The sequence below is a fragment of the Eleginops maclovinus genome, chromosome 4, assembly GCF_036324505.1.
Source record: "Eleginops maclovinus isolate JMC-PN-2008 ecotype Puerto Natales chromosome 4, JC_Emac_rtc_rv5, whole genome shotgun sequence".
NCBI classification, from domain to species: domain Eukaryota; kingdom Metazoa; phylum Chordata; class Actinopteri; order Perciformes; family Eleginopidae; genus Eleginops; species Eleginops maclovinus.
In genome coordinates, this window is record NC_086352.1 from 16,464,455 (window position 1) to 16,484,923 (window position 20,469).

Here is a 20,469-nt window from a genome sequence, read left to right on the forward strand (position 1 = left end):
CCGCCTGCGGTAGATGTGCTGAGGCTGGAGTAGCCACCATTTTGCATGTCTAGTGTGTTCCTCCCTCCATTGCTAATAGAGACGATTCCAGATATTTTCTGGCATCATTACGGCTAGTGAGTATGTTCTAATAATATTTTGTCGGCAGGAATGTATGAAAATGTCTTTACTTGTGAAATAACCGTCAGTGGTTTGCTTGTATCTACGTTGACAACTCTCACTGTGGCGCTGCATAGGAAGTCGCAGCCCTCAGTGCACCGGGGTTGTGCCTGTCAGCGGCTAAGTTAGCTAGCATGCTTAAAGTCTCATAGCCTGCTGGGCTAGGGATGTGGATCTCAATAGCCTTTTACGTGGAGTGGCTTTCCACTAAGTCATAATCATCGTGACAACACCTTATTCCAACTTTAAATTTCACATGTATCTAGAGAACCACCTCGAAGGCTTCTTATAATTTGCCATGTAGTTTAGACAGTATTCGTACTAGGTAACAGAGAAGCAAACGAGTCGTCAGGTAGCTAGCTACCGCGGAGGCGCTAGCTTGATAATCCAAATGCTCCAAGAAGGCCTAAAACTGCATCATGTTCTGATCAATCGTCGGCCAGATGCAGGTGTCATGCCCAGCCTGTAAATGGCCTATCGTTTCTGTTCGACAATATGTGCTATGCTGTTAATATAAACATTCATTTTACAAAATCATGTCAGCCAAGGTGAAGCTACTGCTGTGGTGTCAACCTGATATGCTGCCCTTTCATTGAAAAATACCAAAGGTAGCTTGTTGTTAGCAGACTTTTGGCAGGTGTAATTTGTATCCGCAAAAGAAGCATTACAAACTGTACAATTTCCTTATATGTTTGTAATGGTATTAGTCGCTTCGTAACATCTGAGTATTTTGTAATTATTTAACCAACAATGCGACGTTGCATTTACATTACCAGGAAGCTAACGATGGCTAGCTTAGCATGTTAAGGACGTGGACTCCTTTTTTACTCTAGTTTCACAAGTTTGCTTCTTGATGTCGACAACATATTTAATGAACACAGTAACATTAAGATAACACAGCTTTTAATATTTACTATAAGTCAGTAAGGAAGACTATTTTTATTGAAAACTATTTGTAGGTTAACGTTAAGGAAGTCAGCTGTAAGTAGGAAGTTGTTAAGTGAGCATGACCTACAGTTTGACGTACAGGTGAGTGAGACTTTTCTGTCACCCCTCTATGTTCTGTGGAAGAATTTAAAAAGTGCTAATCCTAAATAGAAACTAGCTCCATGATAATAACAACTAACTGTTTTAGGAAACAGGTGTCTAATGTAAAACTGGTGAAGAAATATCCAGTATTCAACAGAATCCACATTTTCCCTTTGATGTTTAATAACTCAGTGTAATAACATGACTGAAACAAGACAGCAACGACCTTAATTAAAACATAACCTTTTACTCTGCCAGCAGTCATCTGTTGAGTAATTTTTTGGCAAGTTAAGTACCTGAGCAAGTGCTTGAAGTAGAGCTTTATTGTACAGTAGGGTAGGGTTAGCCGCTATGAATCACCAACACATTGATACTGAGTATTTCCGCACTGTGTATACAAAATACACTTGTACACTGACTTAATGGCATTAGCTCCTGTGTTTGTCTTAAGATTCCTCCAAAAATATATGGTATCTTGACATCAGAAAAGTTCTTTGCACTTTCTGACTAACACAGTTGACTTGAGTTTTATTTTACAGATATTTCTTCTTTCACAAAGTCAGTGGTGACTAAGTGTTGTAGCAAGGAGCATTATAGTGGTTTTGTAGCATTAGTTTGTATCTTTGCAAGCCTTGCCTGGTTTCTAATAAACATTTATTGTTATAGGTTAAATGAGCGAAATGATGCCTCTGGTTAAAGACTCGAAGCCTTGTTTGCGCACATTCATTTGAATTCCACGTTGATGTATTTGGCTGTAGGTTTGAGGTTGGTTGAGCTACTGCAGTGCCTCTCCCGGTTCAGTTATTAATTCTCATGTTTACCTAATAGGCCTAGTTAATATTAAGCTCAGACCCTCGACTGTTTCTACTGACGTTGACAGAATGTGAATTTATATGTCGTAGTGGACTTTAGGAGGAGGAGGAGGAGGAGGAGGAGGAAGGTGGGATGGCTGCAGACAGTGTTGTACATGTACACGCTTACTAACATTTGCACATCAGTGTGTACACCTGACACTTGTTAACCCTTGAAAAGTCATAATGTGCAGCTCAGTTCTGTGTTGGTGGGCTACTGAACATGTTTACAGGTGAAACACTGGCCTTAATATTTTGACTAGCAAATACACTTCTCCACAAATGACACAACGTTCGACTGCACGTGTGTGTGCTCTGAACAGATGAGCACTTATAGTTTGTGTTATGATAATAGAGTGGTCTGCTTTGATAGTTTTTTATTTCTAACATCAGTGTGCATCCTAGCTGGGCACAGCGAGAGAATAAAAAGACAGAGTTCTGTTTACAACAGCTTGGCAAATGGAGTGTGGAAAAGCCTCTCCCCAGCGGTGACTCTGTGTTTTCTTCCTGCTTTATCTGTCTGATGATCTTTTAGTGTAGCTTAACTGTGCAAAAGGGTTGCAGTGGATATTGATTGAATCTGTGCTTTCCCTTTCCAGGCCTGATGGTGTTCAGTGATCTAATGTAAAACTGTGTTTTTTTATTTAATGCTTCTAGTATGATGTCTCTGACTTCAGGTTGACTGCTCCCTGTGGAACGAGAGAGGTGTGGCATGCTTTGCGTTTGTTGCTGGTTGTCAGGCTGTGAGGAGCTCATCTGGGCTGGCTCTGCCACTCTCCTGAGAGTAAAAGCTTGTTATGAACATTTGGCCCATATAGGCGAGAGGTGTTGATGAATGCTGCTGCAGTGACTAAATGACCCATAGCATTAGTCGGGTTGTTGGTTTAATGACATTCAGAGGTCTTGGGGGTAATAGACATAGGATGCGTTGCTTAAAATACCTAGCATACTACTGTTTTGTTTTTTTCCATTAACCTTTTGGCGCAGGGGGGGGGGGGGCTGCCTGCCTCCCTCCTTTGTCATTGTCACACCAGCCAGATATCTGCAGGTACGCTGTTAGTGACCAGCAGCTAAATCTGTGATATGGCTCTCAAGCAGCACAGTTGCCTTTTTGTCTGTGTTTGAGTAAACCTGACCTTGGTGAGTGAACCCGAGGCCATGCCCCTCTTCTGAGGGTCTCTCTAATCCACCTCAATGTGCTCAATCCCTCCTTGTAATTAGGGCTGAACGATTAATTGCATTTCCGATAATATCGCGATATGACAAAACAAGATTTTCCAACCGCAAAGGCTGCGATTTGACTGGTCACGTGACTTGCGAGCGAGCCGAGCCGAGCGAAGCCGAGCAGGCAGAGAAACAAGTCAACGCTGCGCTTGGACCTGTTGCACAATGGCCTCAGGCTCGTCAGAAGAATGCACGGCTGGAAGTTTGGTACCAAAGAGGGGCGGCACGTCAGTTGTGTGGAATTATTTTGGCTTTAAAAAGGAGGATGCTGCGCAACGTCAGGTATTGTGCAGAACGTGCCTCGCTACTGTTGCTACCTCACGAGGTTCACGATTGTAATCACGATTGATTTATTGCTTGTGTTTGTTGAAAAATACATGAGAAGAGGACCTTGAAAAAATAATCGCATATTAAATCGCAATTGCAATATTGAGGAAAAAAATCGCAATTAGATTATTTTCCAAAATCGTTCAGCCCTACTTGTAATTGTTTTCCTCTAAACTAACTGCGCTGTTCCATTTTCAAGAAAAGGTAATGATAAGAATGGTAATTATTGATGATAATAAGAATTATGGAATGTGCCGTTGTACTGCAAGAAAGAGGAATGGTAAGTGAGTCCGCTCTCAGCAGAGGCTGGATTTACTTTCTTTAACGTGCACACATTTGATTAAAAGCACAAGGAGGGAGTCATTATTTATGGAGCCCAACAATAGGCCCATTCAGCTCAGGTCATTTAAATGGTGTTACAACGGACAGTAGATCCTTGACTTTATTAAAGTGTGGCTTTCCCTGACCACCCACCCCCTTCCTCTTTGATCACAGTGAGTTCTTACAAACCTCAACCTGATCTAACAAAAGATGCCCTCATTCCCGATTATGTCTGGATCCTTATTTCCCTTAATGAACCGGCATAGTTACACATTATTCATTTAATCTCCGCAGCGGGAGTTAATTTATATACAAAGGTATAGTTATTATACAGGGGGGGGTTTCAATTCAGATAAATCTGTTGTAATCTCCCAACTTATAAAGGTCTTTAAAGAGTTACAGGCAACCAAGTATTTGAGACAAATGTACATTTAATGTGTTGTTGATTTAAAGCTTCATTTTTCACAGTCACCTTAATCTTTAAATGCTCCGGTGATTATTATTTAAGAGCTGGTGTGATGTGGGAACAGGAGCTGCTGTTGATTTTCCATGTAAAGCTCTCTGGCAAATATCCAGCTCAGGATCCAGTCGGATTTCCATAAGTCTTATTGCTGTCTCTGCTCAGAACAATAGCTGCTACCTCTCTGGACGAGTCAAATGCTTAATATGAACCACTCTTATTTATAACAGAAAGAGCCACAACACAAAGGTGTACTTTTTTGTAAACCAACAGTAGAATAATTCATTAGTCAAATTAATGAAGTAATGAAAGACAGGATTTAGGATTTTAGAGACAAAATGTACCTCTCTATAAGTCATCATTAAGGAAGGTTTGATTAGAATTGAAAAGGAGGTAAACCTGCAACATGACTGCAACAGAGATGTTGTATAACAAATCCAAGGAAGATCTAAATAAATGTTCTTCCTCCTCCACTGGGAGTTTAAAGATGTCGTTTCATCATTCAAACCACTGATTTATAACATTCTGTATCAGTGTTCCAAATGTTTGATGCATATCCTGCCTCTTAGTTTCTTGTCTTGGTAGGCTACTTAAGAACTGCAGATAAACTCCCCTTTTATAGAAAGCACGGCACGCCCTGCACCGTCAAAGAGTTTGTTTAACATTCTGTGAGAGCCATTTTCTTAGAAATTACTCGACAAAACACCGTTGTAGCAGGACGGCCTTCAGTCATGCGATCACCTTGACTGTGTGGCTTGGTTTAAGCTCATTGAATATTGGATGTGTTTTTTGGTGTTGGTCCGTATATAGTAAACACAATATCATTTATTCTCACAACTGAGCATGTACATATAAATATTTAAAGCTTTTCCTGTGGCTTAAAGCTTCTGTGCTCTCAGAAGCTTTCCACGAGGGAATGTAATTTCACCTGCCGCTCGCCTCTCCCCTGCAGTTTGAAATCTACTGAACATTTCAGCACAAAAGGAATAGTTATGTTTGCCTCGTTTTTATAACAAATGCCAATGATGTATTTTGTCTATGGTGTTTTTAGGTGTTGGGTTGTTTTCCAAAACACACTTTTTTATTGATATTTAGCTGGGAACGGTCTACATGCACATAAGAAATACGGTTATTAGGATACATCTGGATTATGCTATTAACCAGATGTTAATAGTGCGTAACAATAATGTGTTAATTTACATCCACAGCAATCACTTTATCGCCATAAAACGTACATTAGGTCAGCATTCGAAGAACTAGTCATTTCCACTACTGGTGAAGCTTATGTGTTGTTATGGTTTAATGCAGACCCCGGTGCAACCAGTGCCAACCTGTACCTTTCCTCATCGTTTTCCAGAGAATGCCAGCTCCGATCAGACTGCGGGAGCTGATCCGGACTATCCGGACAGCAAGGACCCAGGCAGAGGAGCGTGAGATGATCCAGAAAGAGTGCGCTGCTATCCGCTCGTCCTTTAGAGAGGAAGACAACACTTACCGTTGCAGAAATGTGGCAAAGCTACTGTATATGCACATGTTGGGCTACCCGGCACACTTTGGGCAGGTATGGGGATGACTGTGCGATGGGAAACATTAATGGAGGAAGCTATTTGGATTTCCAAGTACATTACTGGTATAAAGCTTATTCCTGTTTTGTAACGTGATGACTTGATTTTCAGCTGGAGTGCCTGAAGCTGATTGCGTCCCAGAAGTTCACCGACAAACGAATAGGTTATTTGGGAGCTATGCTGCTGTTGGACGAGAGGCAGGATGTCCACCTACTAATGACAAACTGCATTAAGAAGTAAGCTAAGCTAACATATTTTAATACTTTGTTTTTTAGCAATGCCCAATTATTTGAGATAAAATTCATGACCTATGTTTTAAATCATAATGTGATGGCAATTTAGAAACCCCACAATCCTCCATGCCTGCTGCTGGGCCTGTCATAGAAATTAATGTTTTATCTATATTTCTTTATATTTCATGGCTCATTTATCATCTCTTCTCTAAACAGTGACTTGAATCACAGCACACAATACGTCCAGGGCCTGGCTTTGTGCACTTTGGGCTGCATGGGTTCCTCAGAAATGTGTCGCGATCTAGCCGGGGAGGTCGAGAAGCTGCTCAAAACCTCCAACTCGTACTTGAGGAAAAAAGTAAGCGTCATTGCTGGCATGTTTTTATGAATATTGAAATCGGTGGTCCACTACTCTACCATAACTTTGTGGACATGTGTGCTGAAGGGTGAATTTAGGAGTGAAGGAGTGTGTCCCATGTTTGCCTTTTCCTCACTGAGTGTCTCGTATCTAAATATTTGTTGCCAGGCGGCGTTGTGTGCGGTTCATGTCATCAGGAAGGTTCCAGAACTTATGGAAATGTTCCTTCCAGCTACAAAAAACCTGCTGAGCGAGAAAAACCATGGTAAGTGTGAGCTGTTTGTCAGGATGCAGTTTGTGTCCAGTGGGGAAATGTTCCTGTCCGACAGGAATGCAGACGCTGTCCTTTCGTCCTGCCACTCACTCAAGGTGCTTTGCTCAGAACACCTGGACAGCTTGTGTCCTCTTGGTGGTGTCCTTTGCAGAGGAGAGGGGAATAAATGAGTCTGTCATAAACTCTGGGGCTGACGTGTACCCCACTTAGGGACGAGATACAGTACAGGATGTCACAGGAACAGCTTCTTGTAATGGTGCTGACATAAGTTCTTTGACATTGTGTGGCAATGCAGGAGTGATTTCTTCAGATACATTTATTTAACTCTGCAGATCAATATGGTCAAATACAAGATGGTGTGACATGGTACACAAACATGTCCCAAGCAAAATGGCCAAATGCAAACTGATAATCCATCAAAATGTTGGATATATTTGAACTCGACCACGTATCCCACATGTAAATACAGCCCCGGAAAAAATGAAAAGACCACTTCAACATTAGACTTTTCTCTTGTTTTATTATTTATAGGTATGTCTTTGAGTTAAATTATTGTTATTCTTTTTTTTATTGTATTCTATAAACTACTGACAACATTTCTCTGTGTTGGAATTCAACAAACACTGGAATGGCTGCAATACATGTGGAGTGGTCTCTAGATTTTATCCGGAGCTGTATGTTGTCCATTCACTTTTATACAAACACACAACCCAATGATCAATCAATTATCTGAACTTTAGAAAATGTACTACTATGTAAAGTCTAACACCATGAGTTAGAAACTCTGGTTATGAGAGCGTTAGACATATTTGTCAGTGGGATCTGTGGCTTCAGAGCGGATGATGACTTTTCAACCTTGTAACATTCAGATCAGGTCACTGGCAAATGATTAGCCTGTGTGAGATATTTAAGATTTATGGTGCTGCCATCCGATGTCCCCGGCGGGTAATCATATGTATGCTACTACATCATACTTTCTGACATATTGGCTGCTGTGCAATTTGTCAGCCCCGATATTGAAACAAGCAATAAAAGAGCCCGGCTTTGTAATGTGTGGAAGTCAAATCGTAATCGCAGCCTGGCAGGTTACCTCTCGACTGATATGGGAACAGTGCGTAGTTGTTGTTTAAGCCGGACGATATTTCTGTCAGTCCGCCTGTGTTCAGACCGATGAAAGCACCGTGTGGCTGTTCTGGAGCATGTTCACTCATCCCAATGAGACCACTGCATTGACTCAGCAGGGTTGCCAAGGCGGAGTGCTCCTGCTAAAAAGTTGAACCTGGCCGAAGTTTCGTCACAACACATAAACTAGCAACTTATAAGCCTTCATACTCGTGGTTCAATTAATAAAGCTGGCCCTAGTGAATCATTTCTGATTCTACTTTGCCTAAAACAGTGGCACCCACCAACAGCTGCTTTATAGTTTGGTAAAAATATTCCCATAGTGTTTACTGATTATTTATGTTCATACTTTTGAATTGTTTATTTCCTATTTTCATTTTATCTTCTACTATTTGTAAATGTCCCATTCTGGGATTAATAATTCCTTATCTTTATCTTATGATCCCTTGGGTTTTTATTTCTGAATGCCTACAAACAATGGGTGATGTAGATAACACAAAACCGCTCATCAAATGTTTTTCTAACTCTGTCTTCTCCCAGGTGTTCTCCATACATCCGTTGTCCTCCTCACTGAGATGTGTGAAAGAAGTCCTGACATGCTGTCCCACTTCAGAAAGGTATTAACAGATTCTCTCACCCGAAGGATACCAGAGTAGTGACTTATGCATTCGTCTTAAGCTCACGTCACATTTCATTCTCCTTCTCCTTTTGGTATCGCTAAGCTTGATAAGAAACATGTTAAACATTTGAGGCTTGGACCACGCTCCAGGTTTTCTCTACATTCAAACTATGTCTCAGTCTTTGATCTCCTACCGCTGTCTTTCCCTCTTGTATTTCAACTGCTGCTGTCCCCTTTCCTCCTCTAGGTGTGCCAGAAGCACCACCCCTCATGCTCATGATCTTAACATTATTTTTAAGCTCTCTGAAAGTGAATGATTTCCAGTTTCCCCTCCCTAACATCTACCTCATATTTTTTCTGTCATTTGTCTTTGTTACAATTCCTGCATTGTGTTAGAATGAGAAGGTAAGAGTACATTCTGATCTCATAGCTGGTGCATGCTGTAAATAGTACCGTAATCACCCCTCACTCTCAGACGTAACCAAATTTGTGTTGAGTAATTTCATGTTGTGTTTTAATTTATAATTTTGATTTCCAATTTGTTAAAGTGGTCATTATACTATGTCAGTGTTTTGAATTATACAATAATCTTCCGGTCCATTCGTCAGATGCATTCCTTAATATTGTTTTCAGTGTCATTTTAACCTGATATGCAACTCATTCGATCACTGTTTTGAAGCAATTGGGTGGGTGTGTGTTCACGTGATTGCCACGGGTGTTTTCCCCACGAACGGATGATTCCACTGTACCCGTGTCACTGTTAGAGCATAGCTTAATGTCAGAAAATGTCTTAGGTCACCTCTTTGGCATTTTGGGTTGCTTGTTTGTCGGCATACTCACACTAGAGGAATAAATATATTAGCGATCCAAAATAATTCAGTCAAGAAAGTTTTTGTCACAATATTCCAATTTGAAGCGGGATAAATCAGCAAACTGTTTCCCAAAGTGTTTCTCTTAGGTTGCATTTTGAGACCCTTTAACAAAGGGCAGTACATACTTCTTTATGATGGGATGTTTTCTATATCATTTAGTTTTGGTCTGCATTGAATCAAAGTCTAGTTTTAAATTTGCATTTTTTTATTTGGCAACTTGAAGTGTTCTAATTTATAATTGTAATTTTTTACAGTGAATGTTTTGATTTAATAACCTCAAAGATGTGGCTATTCAATCACCTAACCTTATGTATAGATACAAAATATATAGACTCAACAATATTATTCGACTTAAATAGGCAAACATTTAAACATTTTGCACAAATGAATAACTTTAAAAGTCAATGAAGACATATTTATATTTCTGTTGAAAAGCAAAAGTAGTAAATCTGATAGATTTCTTTTTTAAAAGTACTGTGATACCTTTCCTCTCTGTTCTGTTGTTTTTTGTAGCTGGTTCCACAGTTGGTGAGAATCCTGAAGAACCTCATCATGTCGGGATACTCTCCTGAGCATGATGTGTCTGGAATAAGCGACCCTTTCCTGCAGGTAAACCTCTTTCTTTCTTCAGACAATCACCCTGTGCTGTGGATTGGCCTGATGCTTGTGCTAACACCATGATCACAACTTGTGATACAGCCGCTTTCAGAAGCATCAAAGTCAATGAAAGTAATATTTCAATCAGTTTTTCATCGAAAGTGCAAAAAATATCCTCATATTGTCGTAGATGCATTGTTATCAAACAGGGATTTAGCAGTTTATTGAAATGTATAACCGCACACCTACATTTCAAACAGGCATTGCTGTGAGAAAATAGTCGACCTTTTTGGGGATCAATAAAACAAATGGCAGGTTGACTGACAGGACTGTACTGGTTTTCTCCCTTAGGTCCGGATATTGAGACTACTGCGAATTTTAGGCAAGAGTGATGATGACTCCAGTGAAGCAATGAATGACATCCTTGCACAGGTTAGGATTACACTTCATTTGTTTTTGGCCAAAAGCTTTCCAGAGAGCGAGTGTGTTATCTTATGTGTGCTATTTGTTTTTGACAGGTTGCAACGAACACAGAGACGAGTAAAAATGTAGGCAATGCGATTCTATACGAGACTGTACTGACCATAATGGACATCAAGTCGGAAAGTGGACTTAGGGTGAGTGAAATGTATATGAAGGAAGGCTGAACCTGAGCATAACATGTATTTTTCTTGCTTAAGAGCCTTTTATCTTCCAGGTCTTGGCCATTAACATCCTTGGTCGCTTCCTTCTTAACAATGACAAAAATATAAGGTAATTAGTGTGCTCTCAGCAGCTGACCGTTTACATCGAGTCCTCCAAATGTTTGTATTAATTCCTGATGTCTGTTATTGAATGAAATTGTCATTCCAGATATGTGGCATTGACATCTCTACTAAAGACGGTACAGACGGACCACAATGCAGTGCAGAGGCATCGGAGCACCATTGTGGATTGTTTAAAGGACCTGGACGTGTCCATCAAGAGGTGATTCTCAAGTCCACCCGTTCCTTCATTTACATTTAATCTTTTCTTTCTATTTAGCCTTGTTGTTTCTGAACTTGTTGTCTACTCTTCATTGTTGTGTAGACGTGCAATGGAGCTGAGTTTCGCTCTGGTGAACGGGAACAACATCAGGGGCATGATGAAGGAGCTGCTCTATTTCCTGGACTCCTGTGACCCGGAATTCAAAGCAGACTGTGCGTCAGGAGTCTTTCTAGCTGCAGAGAAGTACGGACACTGACTTCACTCGCGTTACTCCTGTGCTCAGCTGCTTTGTAATAACTGGACTCACATCCAGTGTGACCTTGGTAAAAAATGGTATGTCTTTCCTACATGGATGGAATTGGACATCGCCATGGAACAGGAAAAGTTGTGATGCTGAATGATGATAAAATGAGTGATCCATCGTCTGACAGACCCTGTTGATACCATTTATTTTTTCTGACAGCATTTGTCTCCTGTCTGTAGAGAGTTCTTTCATTTAGCATGTTCAGGATTCTTCTTCAGTGCTTTGCTGGGACTAATTCATGTTTAATTTGTGTTGCAGGTATGCCCCTTCGAAAAGATGGCACATAGACACCATTATGAGAGTCCTGACAACGGTACGTATAACACAAACACTGTAATGCCTTTGATTGTTTTGATTTGATTGAAGTATTACCTTGAGAACCTCTAAGAAACTCATCAAAACTGGTATCAAACTTCTTTTAGCATTGTTCATCACGACATTTTTGGTAATCCTTACAGGCAGGGAGCTACGTGCGAGACGATTCAGTCCCCAACCTCATCCAGCTCATCACCAACAGCGTGGAGATGCATGCCTACACGGTGCAGAGACTTTACAAAGCCCTGTTGGACGACATCTCGCAGGTCCGTGCCGCTGTGGTTTGAGTTACGATTTAGATTTGGTGCATCTGTCTTTGATGCATACACACACTACCTCGAGAGTGCAGCAGAGTGTAATCCTGTTTCTCTATTCTGCAGCAACCTCTGGTGCAGGTGGCGTCCTGGTGCATAGGAGAGTACGGAGACCTGCTCGTATCCGGACAGTGTGAGGAGGAGGAACCCATCCAGGTACACATGAGAGAGGATCCTGCTCTACACACACATGGAAAAGGATATCCAACCAATGTTTTTGATAAGAGAGATTTTGGATATGGTGCCGTCCAATCCTGCATTTTAGTAAACTGGTTTCATTTTCTTAATTTACCGGACCACAGTGGACCGAAGATGTGATGCTGAATGATGATAAAATGAGTGATCCATCGTCTGACAGACCATGTTGATACCATATTTTTTTTTTCTGACAGCATTTCTCTCCTGGCTCTATGGAGTTTAGATCATTTAGCATATTAAGGATTTTTCTTCTGTGCTTTTTTGGGACTTATTCATGTTTTATTTATCTTAATTTACCAGACTTGTATTTTTTCTATTGTTTGATGATTATAAATAGATAACTATGTCATCCCAATATCGATATTGAGGCATTTGGTCAGATATCTTGCAATATTTGATTCTCTTTATATCGCCCAGCTCACATAAGACACCAAAAGACGTACACGCACACATCAAAGACCAAACTATGCAGGAACCTCTAACACTTGGTCACCAGATGTGCTTTTCTTCTCTTCCTTTTGATATAAGGTGACTGAGGATGAAGTCCTTGACGTGCTGGAAGGCCTCCTGGTGTCCAACTTGTCCACTCCTGTGACCCGGGGTTATTCCCTCACTGCCATCATGAAGCTGTCTACTCGCTTCAGCAGTGTTAAGTGCGTAATGGCCTCTCACAAACCGCCTCTATATTTAAACGCTTGGTAAACATCTGGGTGCTAAAGTAAAAGGTACCAATGCTACTTTTCCTCTTTCCTAACCTGTTACATTTCATTTCTGTTTTAGCCGAATCAAGAAGGTGGTCTCAATATATGGCAGTAGCATCGACGTGGAGCTTCAGCAGCGAGCTGTGGAGTACAACGCTCTTTTCAAGAAATACGACCACATGAGGTAAACTGCATTACAGCCACACTCTCACAGCTACGATAGAGAACGGTAGATCAGGATTATTCTCCAGTGCTTCTTTTCTCTCCCTGCTTACGCTTTGCTTTTTCCCTGACTTCAGGCCAGCTCTCCTCGAGCGAATGCCCATTATGGAAAAAACGGCTACTAATGGCCCCACAGAGATTGTGCAGACGAACGGGGAGACAGAGCCCTCTGTTGTGGAAACGAAACACCTACCACCTGTCACCCAGCCAGCCAATCAGGTGAGGGCAGTTGAATGAATGCAAGTCTATTGATAATGAATAATTATTTGTTTTGTGTTGTTATTTAACATAGTGAACACACAGATACTGCAGGTCTTCATTGATGTTGACATGTTTTTGTTCTTCAGGCTAATGATTTATTAGACCTGCTGGGTGGTAATGATGTGCCAGTAATCCAGACCACCATGCCCACCAAGCCTGCCTCAGCTGGAGGAGAGCTGCTGGATCTGCTGGGCGACCTCTCACTAAGTGGTAGGATTCTCTCTTTCAGCTTCCTTTTGCCCGTTTCAGATGAAAGCACGGACCTGGTATAAACTTTGCTACCAGGGTGAATGTGACTTCCATCATGTGCCTGCTCCGTTTCCGCAGTGACGGTGTCTAAATTTGATATTAAAAAAATGAACCAAAATCCATGTGTGTGGATCTCCCCACTCTCCAGGTGGCCCTACCCCAGCTCCTGCTCCCTCTGTTCCCACCTCCCAACCCTCTTTCCTCCTGGATGGCCTCACCTCACAGCCCCTGTTTAATGACATAGCAACTGCAGGTATGACTCGGTTACCCCCCTTCACCACCTGCTCCCAATTATATCAAAGTCTTTATTTATTTATTTTTTATCCTTTTTATAAAAGAACTCGGTTTTTGTTTCTTCCTCGTCTTGAAACATCCAACGAAATGTTAGCTTTCATACTTCCGCATCTTGATGGTCTGTTCCTCTGAAATCTCCACACAGCTATTCCTCCGATGACAGCATACCACAAGAACGGCCTAAAAATAGACTTCACATTTGAGAGAGCTAATCCCAATCCAAACGTCGCCGTCATCACCATCCATGCTTCCAACTCGACAGAGGCGGACATGACAGAGTTTGTTTTTCAGGCTGCAGTACCAAAGGTAAGCGGGCACATCCTGACATTGATGAAGTGGCTGCATTTAAAAGAACGATCAAATGCAGAATGGTGAAGTGTGGAATCAGATCATGTTGTTATTAATAGGACACATGAAATTATTAAACATTCAAAATCACTCTGCAAATCCCATCTTTAGCAACAGCACCACCCTGAGTCTGTTAGTCTAGAGAGAGGTCTGGCAGCCCTGACAGATGAAGCTTTAGAAGCACAGTCTGAGTGAAGTTTATTTTGCTGAATCCTCTGTTTTCCAACCACATTATTTACATAATTGAGTCATTTAAAAGGAAAGCTCATCACTTTCTGTCTCTGTCTGATCAATGTGAGCATCCCTCCTCCCCTCATGATATTTTAATTTCACATAATGTCTCCCACTCTTTTTCAGACATTCCAGCTGCAGCTCCTCTCCCCTAGCAGTAATGTTGTCCCAGCACTCAACCAGGGAACTGTCACACAGGTCATCAGAGTCCTCAACCCACAGAAGGTGAGTTTGTCCTGCTTTTAGTGTAATTCCTTCTTTTTTTTGTCCTTTTGAAGAACATTTAGCATACTTTTAAGACAAGTGCAGTGTCAAATGATTTGCAAGAACTTCCTCTTTTATAAACATGATCACCCTCACCACCTTTCAGCAACAGCTACGAATGCGGATCAAGCTGACGTACACCCTCAAAGGCTCGCCTGTGCAAGACCTGGCTGAGGTTAATAACTTCCCCCCTCAGTCCTGGCAGTGATGAGCTGCTTCTGTTGCTCTTAAAAACCCCCACCAAGGGAACTATGAAAAAGATTTTCCTTTCACCGCCCTCCTTTCTTCCGACGGATCCCCCTGTGACGTCACTGCAGTCGGCTGCCCTCGAGTTGCATGGGAAACAGCAGAGCATCTAACACAGGAGAGAAATACAGATGTTACGAAGACCCTATTGACTATTGACATCACCAGAATAATTGGGACAACATATCAATCAATGAACTTTCTCTTTTTTTTTCTTCTTAATTGGTTCCCATGATGTCTTTTGTGTAGTAATATACCCTCCACCCAAAAGCATTGCCACACACAAAAGCACACATGCATGCCATTTACTGTGGCACACCTCTCCTCTCAAGTCACTGTAGGGAAAACACGTTGTCCACTATAAGCACTGCAGTAACCATAGTTTTAATTTATAATTTAGCTCCAATGCAGTTGAAGCATTTTGCTCCTTTGGTATTTATGATTGGCTTCAGTACATTTGATGGCAGCAGAAAACGCTTTGAAAGCTCTCTTTAGTGCAGTTGTAAACCCCTTTTGACTCTCTTCCCCATGAGTGATATAACTTGTCAGAGTTGTATTCATTTTGAATTACATTAATTTGCTTAAAGCATGTTTGAGCATTTGTAGGATCACAATCACACCGGACTCGAGCTCGGCGGGGACCTTCAGGTTCTGGTAGTAGGCGTCTTTATCCTATGTTTCTATAGGAAGCAGTCTACATCTGTTTTCTCACAATAAGAGCATAAACACATCCAGCATGCCCAGTTTGATCACCTGTGACTGGTTTTTCAGAGAATGTGCTCCCGTTTCCGCACACAGCTCTCCTGAAATCATCTCATCTGTAGCTTTAGTTAAAGATCTGTATAATAAATCCAGCGGTTAATTGCTTTGCATAGTTTGGGGAGGTTTATTCATTAGGATCGATCTGAAATGTATCTGAAGATAAGCTGATCACATTTGTGCATATAAACTTTTCCTGCATTTGTCTCTTCGGATACGTTTCAGATGTGTTTCACCTGGCTGAGCTTAGTCACCATGCACATACATGTAAATGAAGCCTGTTATGAATGTAGTTACATGCACTGAATGCTTTTTCCTTCCCTCAAGTCTTCTTTCTCATGGCTGTCTTCTTTAGGGATGTTCATCTTAATGGCACTATTTTTGTGAAGTATGTTTTATTTCTGCAGTAATTTGACTTGATTATTTATGCCTGATATCAAAGTGATGTGCCTTTCTGACTTGGCTAGATAAAAGCCCCTCAACTATTGAGTTCTGTATGAGCTTCGTTTGTAAGTCTGCTGGTGTGCTGATCGTGTTTTCAATCTGAGGGAAATGGTCTTAATGATTTTGAATTGGTATATCACCTCATATATTAAGTTAATCCTTCTCACTTATTCGTCTCATAATTAGGGAATAATCAGTCACCAACTTATACTGGGCTACCTTGAATAACTATTAATTATAGCTACACAATCTTGATTGCTTTTCCCTAAACTGTGTGGCAGACTTCCTATTACAAATGCCTGTTGGATGATACTAATAAAAAAATCCTAAAGCAAATCTCAAAGATTATGGCAGCTAAATAGATGTAAACATTTGATAGGCTGCCATCAAAGTGTTATTAAAGTGGTATAAAGTACTGAAGTGTAATCTCACTAAGGTTCCCCGTCAGACAGATGTTGAAGTGTGAGTTTGCACCACGTGTTGAGGTACTGTGACAGGTCGCTCTGTGGTGACTGTTCGTAAGAGTTCTTGGCTCTCGTCTTCAAATCAGAATTCTGACCGTGCTGTCGTGGACAGTAACCTTAATACCTCGCAATGTTATCTCTTTCTGCTCACTTTCAGTTGTGTTGGGTTGACCGCTTTGTTTGGTCCTACATTGCAATCAAGGGGAGCATCGGCACGAGAGAAACTCATGTCGGTTTGTTCCTCTCATTACTTCAGACGAGCAGCCCTGCGATGCTGTGTTGAGATCCTCAGATGTTCAATCAGGCTGTATATTTCTTTTCACTATGCTTCACTATCTCCTTTCATCTGTGACCAAATCAGAGAGACTATTAGCTTTGGAAATATTTTTGAGCTATGATATGTGTATATGGAGGAAATTTATTTCAGTTGTTCTGTTGACAAATGCTATATTGGCTTTTTTTCTGTACATATTGAGGGCTTTTACAATTTTGTCTCTTGTCTTTCATCATTTTTTCTAAAATTACCAATTATTCACAATGTATATTGTCTAAATTAATCTAGTCACCATTAGTCTATAAAGACTTCCCTGTATCATCACTCATTCATTGTAAAAGATATATGATCTGCTGCCTGTACATTGTATATAGTTGTAAAACAAACTAAAGCTGATCAAATTAAATAAAACCAACATGAAGACTTAAAAGATTAGCTAGGAAGTATAATTGTATGCATATATGTACAAAAAGAACCTTAAAAGGATGCAATTGAGCTGCATTTGATTGACTATTCTTCCTACTCCATTCATGATCGGATGTGTCATCTTTACTTCTTTTACAAAGATGGTAGGCTGCTTGTCGGGGTCCTGTTGGATGTTGAAATGAGGGTAGATCTATCTTAACTGATGTCTGAATGATGCACTGTACTACTGAGAAACCTAAGCACAGTGTTTCACAGCAACTGAAGTGGCACCTTTTCTTCATCTGCTTCCCTGCCCCTAAACGCCTCATGTATCCACGCCCTCCTTCGAAGAGGAGCAGGGTTCTTGTCTCGGTGTAACTCTTTCTTTGGGTCTAATGTGTTGTTCAGTGTTCTGCACTCTTGACAATTTCAACTGTCAAACTCTCCTCGACCTACAAAGTCATTTGTGAAATGATGCCCGTGGTTCTGGCATGAAAGCTGTCGTGGATGCCTGGTAACCTTTTTGTCTGCCGTGTAGCACTTTTTCTAAAAGCATTGTGTCTCGACTAATGCCACTACACTAGGAGAATTTTAACCTCACTGTGATTTATTTTTTCCCAGTTAGGTCAGTAGATTTCAATTGGAACAGAGATTTGTCTGAAAAGGAGCTGATAGAAGTTTTATTATTTGTGGTTCCAGATGTGTATGTTGGAGCAGCAGTATCCTTTCAATGTCTGGGTCCGAACAGTACCTGGCTTTCTTTTATTACTCTCTTATCGCTTATGATATTTGCTTCTGCGTGGCAGACCTCTTCAGTTTCTCTTTGCACTAGCTGATACTAAAGGCGGAGCTGTAACGCGTCATGTCTGAGCCCCTATTGCTTTAAATTCAACTTTACATTGCGGTTAATCATGGCAGGGTATGAGAGAGGAAGGCAATGGGTTGTTGTTGTTTTTTGTTACATTTATGATTTTGTGTTCATAGTGTGCTGCTTTACCAGCCCCAAACAAGCCTGTGCTACAAGCTAAAAACCACAAGAGGGAGCTGTGCAAAACAGATGGAAAAGGAAGTTTCTTACATCTAATCCTGAATGTTTTGGTTGGTGTTGTTTGTATTGTCTTATTCAACAAGTATGTATCCATGTTAATCACATCTGATCAGCTCTTTCGGTGATACTGTAAATCCATGCAGTTTCTAAATGTACAAATGGAAATAATGAACCCAACATAAGTGCTTTGGACATTGTAACTCAAAAGGAAGAAAAAGAAACGGAAACAAATACCCATCAGCGGTGTGATCAGCGTTTGAGTTGATATTAAAGAGTGTGTGTGCGTGTGGTGTGTGTGTGTGAGAGAGAATGAGTGCGAAACAGAGAGAGAAAATAATCATGCTGAGAAGAGCGTGATGGCGTGCGACATGTCTTTTATCTAGATAGGACATGATTTTTGGCTGCAATTTCAACTTTCAGCTTCTGAGCTGCATGTGAAACCCAGTGTAAATAACGTCATTTCTACACTTGACCCGAGACTCTTTTTGAAATGCAAGAAAAGTTTGAATTATAAAGTCTGTCACACCAGATTCATGGGTACTAACATGTACAATAGGAAGTTGTTCAAATAGCACTCACAATGCTGTTATTGTTTTTAAGAGTGATGAAAATGCACATCCGTCGTTTGGATAATTGGATACCTAATTTTTTTATGGCTTAATCAGTGTGTAAAGGGCTTGGGAGAGCATCTGTATTGCCACCCATGTTCACTTTCCCTGTTGAATCAAAAAAGTGCATCCATCGTATTTTGAAAACAAAATCTGTTTGTAACCCCCCAGCTTGTCCTGACTGTGAAACAATGTGGTGTCTGATTTGTTGGGGGAGGGTGGAGGCATGAGGTTCACTTCTTTCAGTCAACTTTGACATGTTGAACTGAATCTCAGTTCCATGGCTTCAAGGTGAGTGTGTATGTCAGACTGAAAGTATGAAATGATGATTAAAGATGAAAAGTTGTAAACTATTAAATGGGATATTTTCAATTTATGCTGTGTATTCTTGTCTTTGGGTTGGAGAAAATGATCAAGCGAATAAAAAGTCAAATAAAAAAACAGTTTGTTTTCTTGGTTTCGGGCTGGACCATAGCTCTCTGTTCGATTTAATTAGTGCTGGGCTCATCAAGGCATTTCTTTTATTTAAGGAATGGGTTATAACAAGATGTGGATATTTTTGCTGTGCCATTTATGCCAATGCAATCTCATTACATGTTTAGGTTTGATAGACCATACCAAATTACAAATCAAAAGAACAGGTATGTGCAGTGTTTGTACATTTTGCTGAATCTCCCAGTTAAAATTAATATTAGGTTTATTTAGATTGTACAATGAAACATGTTACACTGTGTAAAGAACAAGCACGAGTTGAATGTTAGCCGATGGCTAAGGTATGGCATTAAGGTATGATTTGTAATGTTTAATTTATGGCTTTATCAATATTTAACGTAAGTTAATGTCAATAGCTACTGATTTAGTTTGAAGGTTTGATAAGATAAGATGTTAATGAATTGATATTGTTCCTAATGTTCCAGTTATTTTCCAGAAGATAAGAGTGGGAGTCATGGAAACATTATTCACATAAACCGATTCACTCATTAATAAATAAATAAAAAGGTCTGGAGTTTGAAAGGATTTCCCCCAACCTGGCAACCCAAAAGTTTATTATATGTATTGCATACAACAGAAAACTGTAACTGTAATTAATAAAGCATCAGTAAAGCCAAGTGAATGTATATTAACATTCATTAAAATGCATTAATGTTATTAATCTAACTCTTTCTGTTTTGTTTTGTTTTAATTTCATATCTCTTACTTTATTTTTTGAAATGTGCTATATAAATAAAAGTATTATTAGTAGACAACAGTATTGTTACATTCATGTTAAAGATAGTGAAACCATATAAATATAGTTTATAAACAAAACAGTCTAATAGGTTAACATCGCGAGTACGAAAGCACGCCCTCCAAGGGCATAACGTCATGTTTCGTTATGATCATTGTGGAGAACGACTTGCCTTATGATTAATGTAATACGCCTCTGCCCTCAGAAACGGACCGTGGCTGATGAATAATAAATACCCTGAACCCGCCCATTTAATGTTTATTGATCAGCTCTCCAGCAGGCCCATCTGACAGCAGTCAGATTCAGTCTGGATAT

General features: G+C 40.4%; 1 protein-coding gene across 3 annotated transcripts; it reads left to right on the forward strand.

Moving 5' to 3' along the window:
* Positions 1–8: 8 nt before the first annotated feature.
* ap1g1 (adaptor related protein complex 1 subunit gamma 1) lies at positions 9–19,302 on the forward strand. Of its 3 annotated transcripts, none has more exons than XM_063880948.1 (23): positions 9–116; positions 5,729–5,932; positions 6,048–6,172; positions 6,386–6,527; positions 6,696–6,792; positions 8,464–8,540; positions 9,928–10,023; positions 10,363–10,443; positions 10,530–10,628; positions 10,709–10,764; positions 10,864–10,977; positions 11,080–11,220; positions 11,540–11,594; positions 11,740–11,862; positions 11,977–12,066; positions 12,637–12,761; positions 12,889–12,993; positions 13,109–13,250; positions 13,379–13,502; positions 13,690–13,794; positions 13,981–14,141; positions 14,541–14,639; positions 14,785–19,302. In XM_063880948.1, the coding sequence occupies exons 2-23, from the start codon at positions 5,732–5,734 to the stop codon at positions 14,884–14,886; spliced, it is 2,460 nt and encodes an 819-aa protein (XP_063737018.1). In that variant the 5' UTR covers positions 9–116; positions 5,729–5,731; the 3' UTR covers positions 14,887–19,302. The 3 variants fall into 3 exon arrangements, with proteins under 3 accessions (XP_063737018.1, XP_063737020.1, XP_063737019.1); XM_063880950.1 differs by having other exon boundaries at positions 14,791–19,302; XM_063880949.1 differs by having other exon boundaries at positions 36–116; positions 5,680–5,932.
* The last annotated feature ends 1,167 nt before the right edge of the window (positions 19,303–20,469 follow it).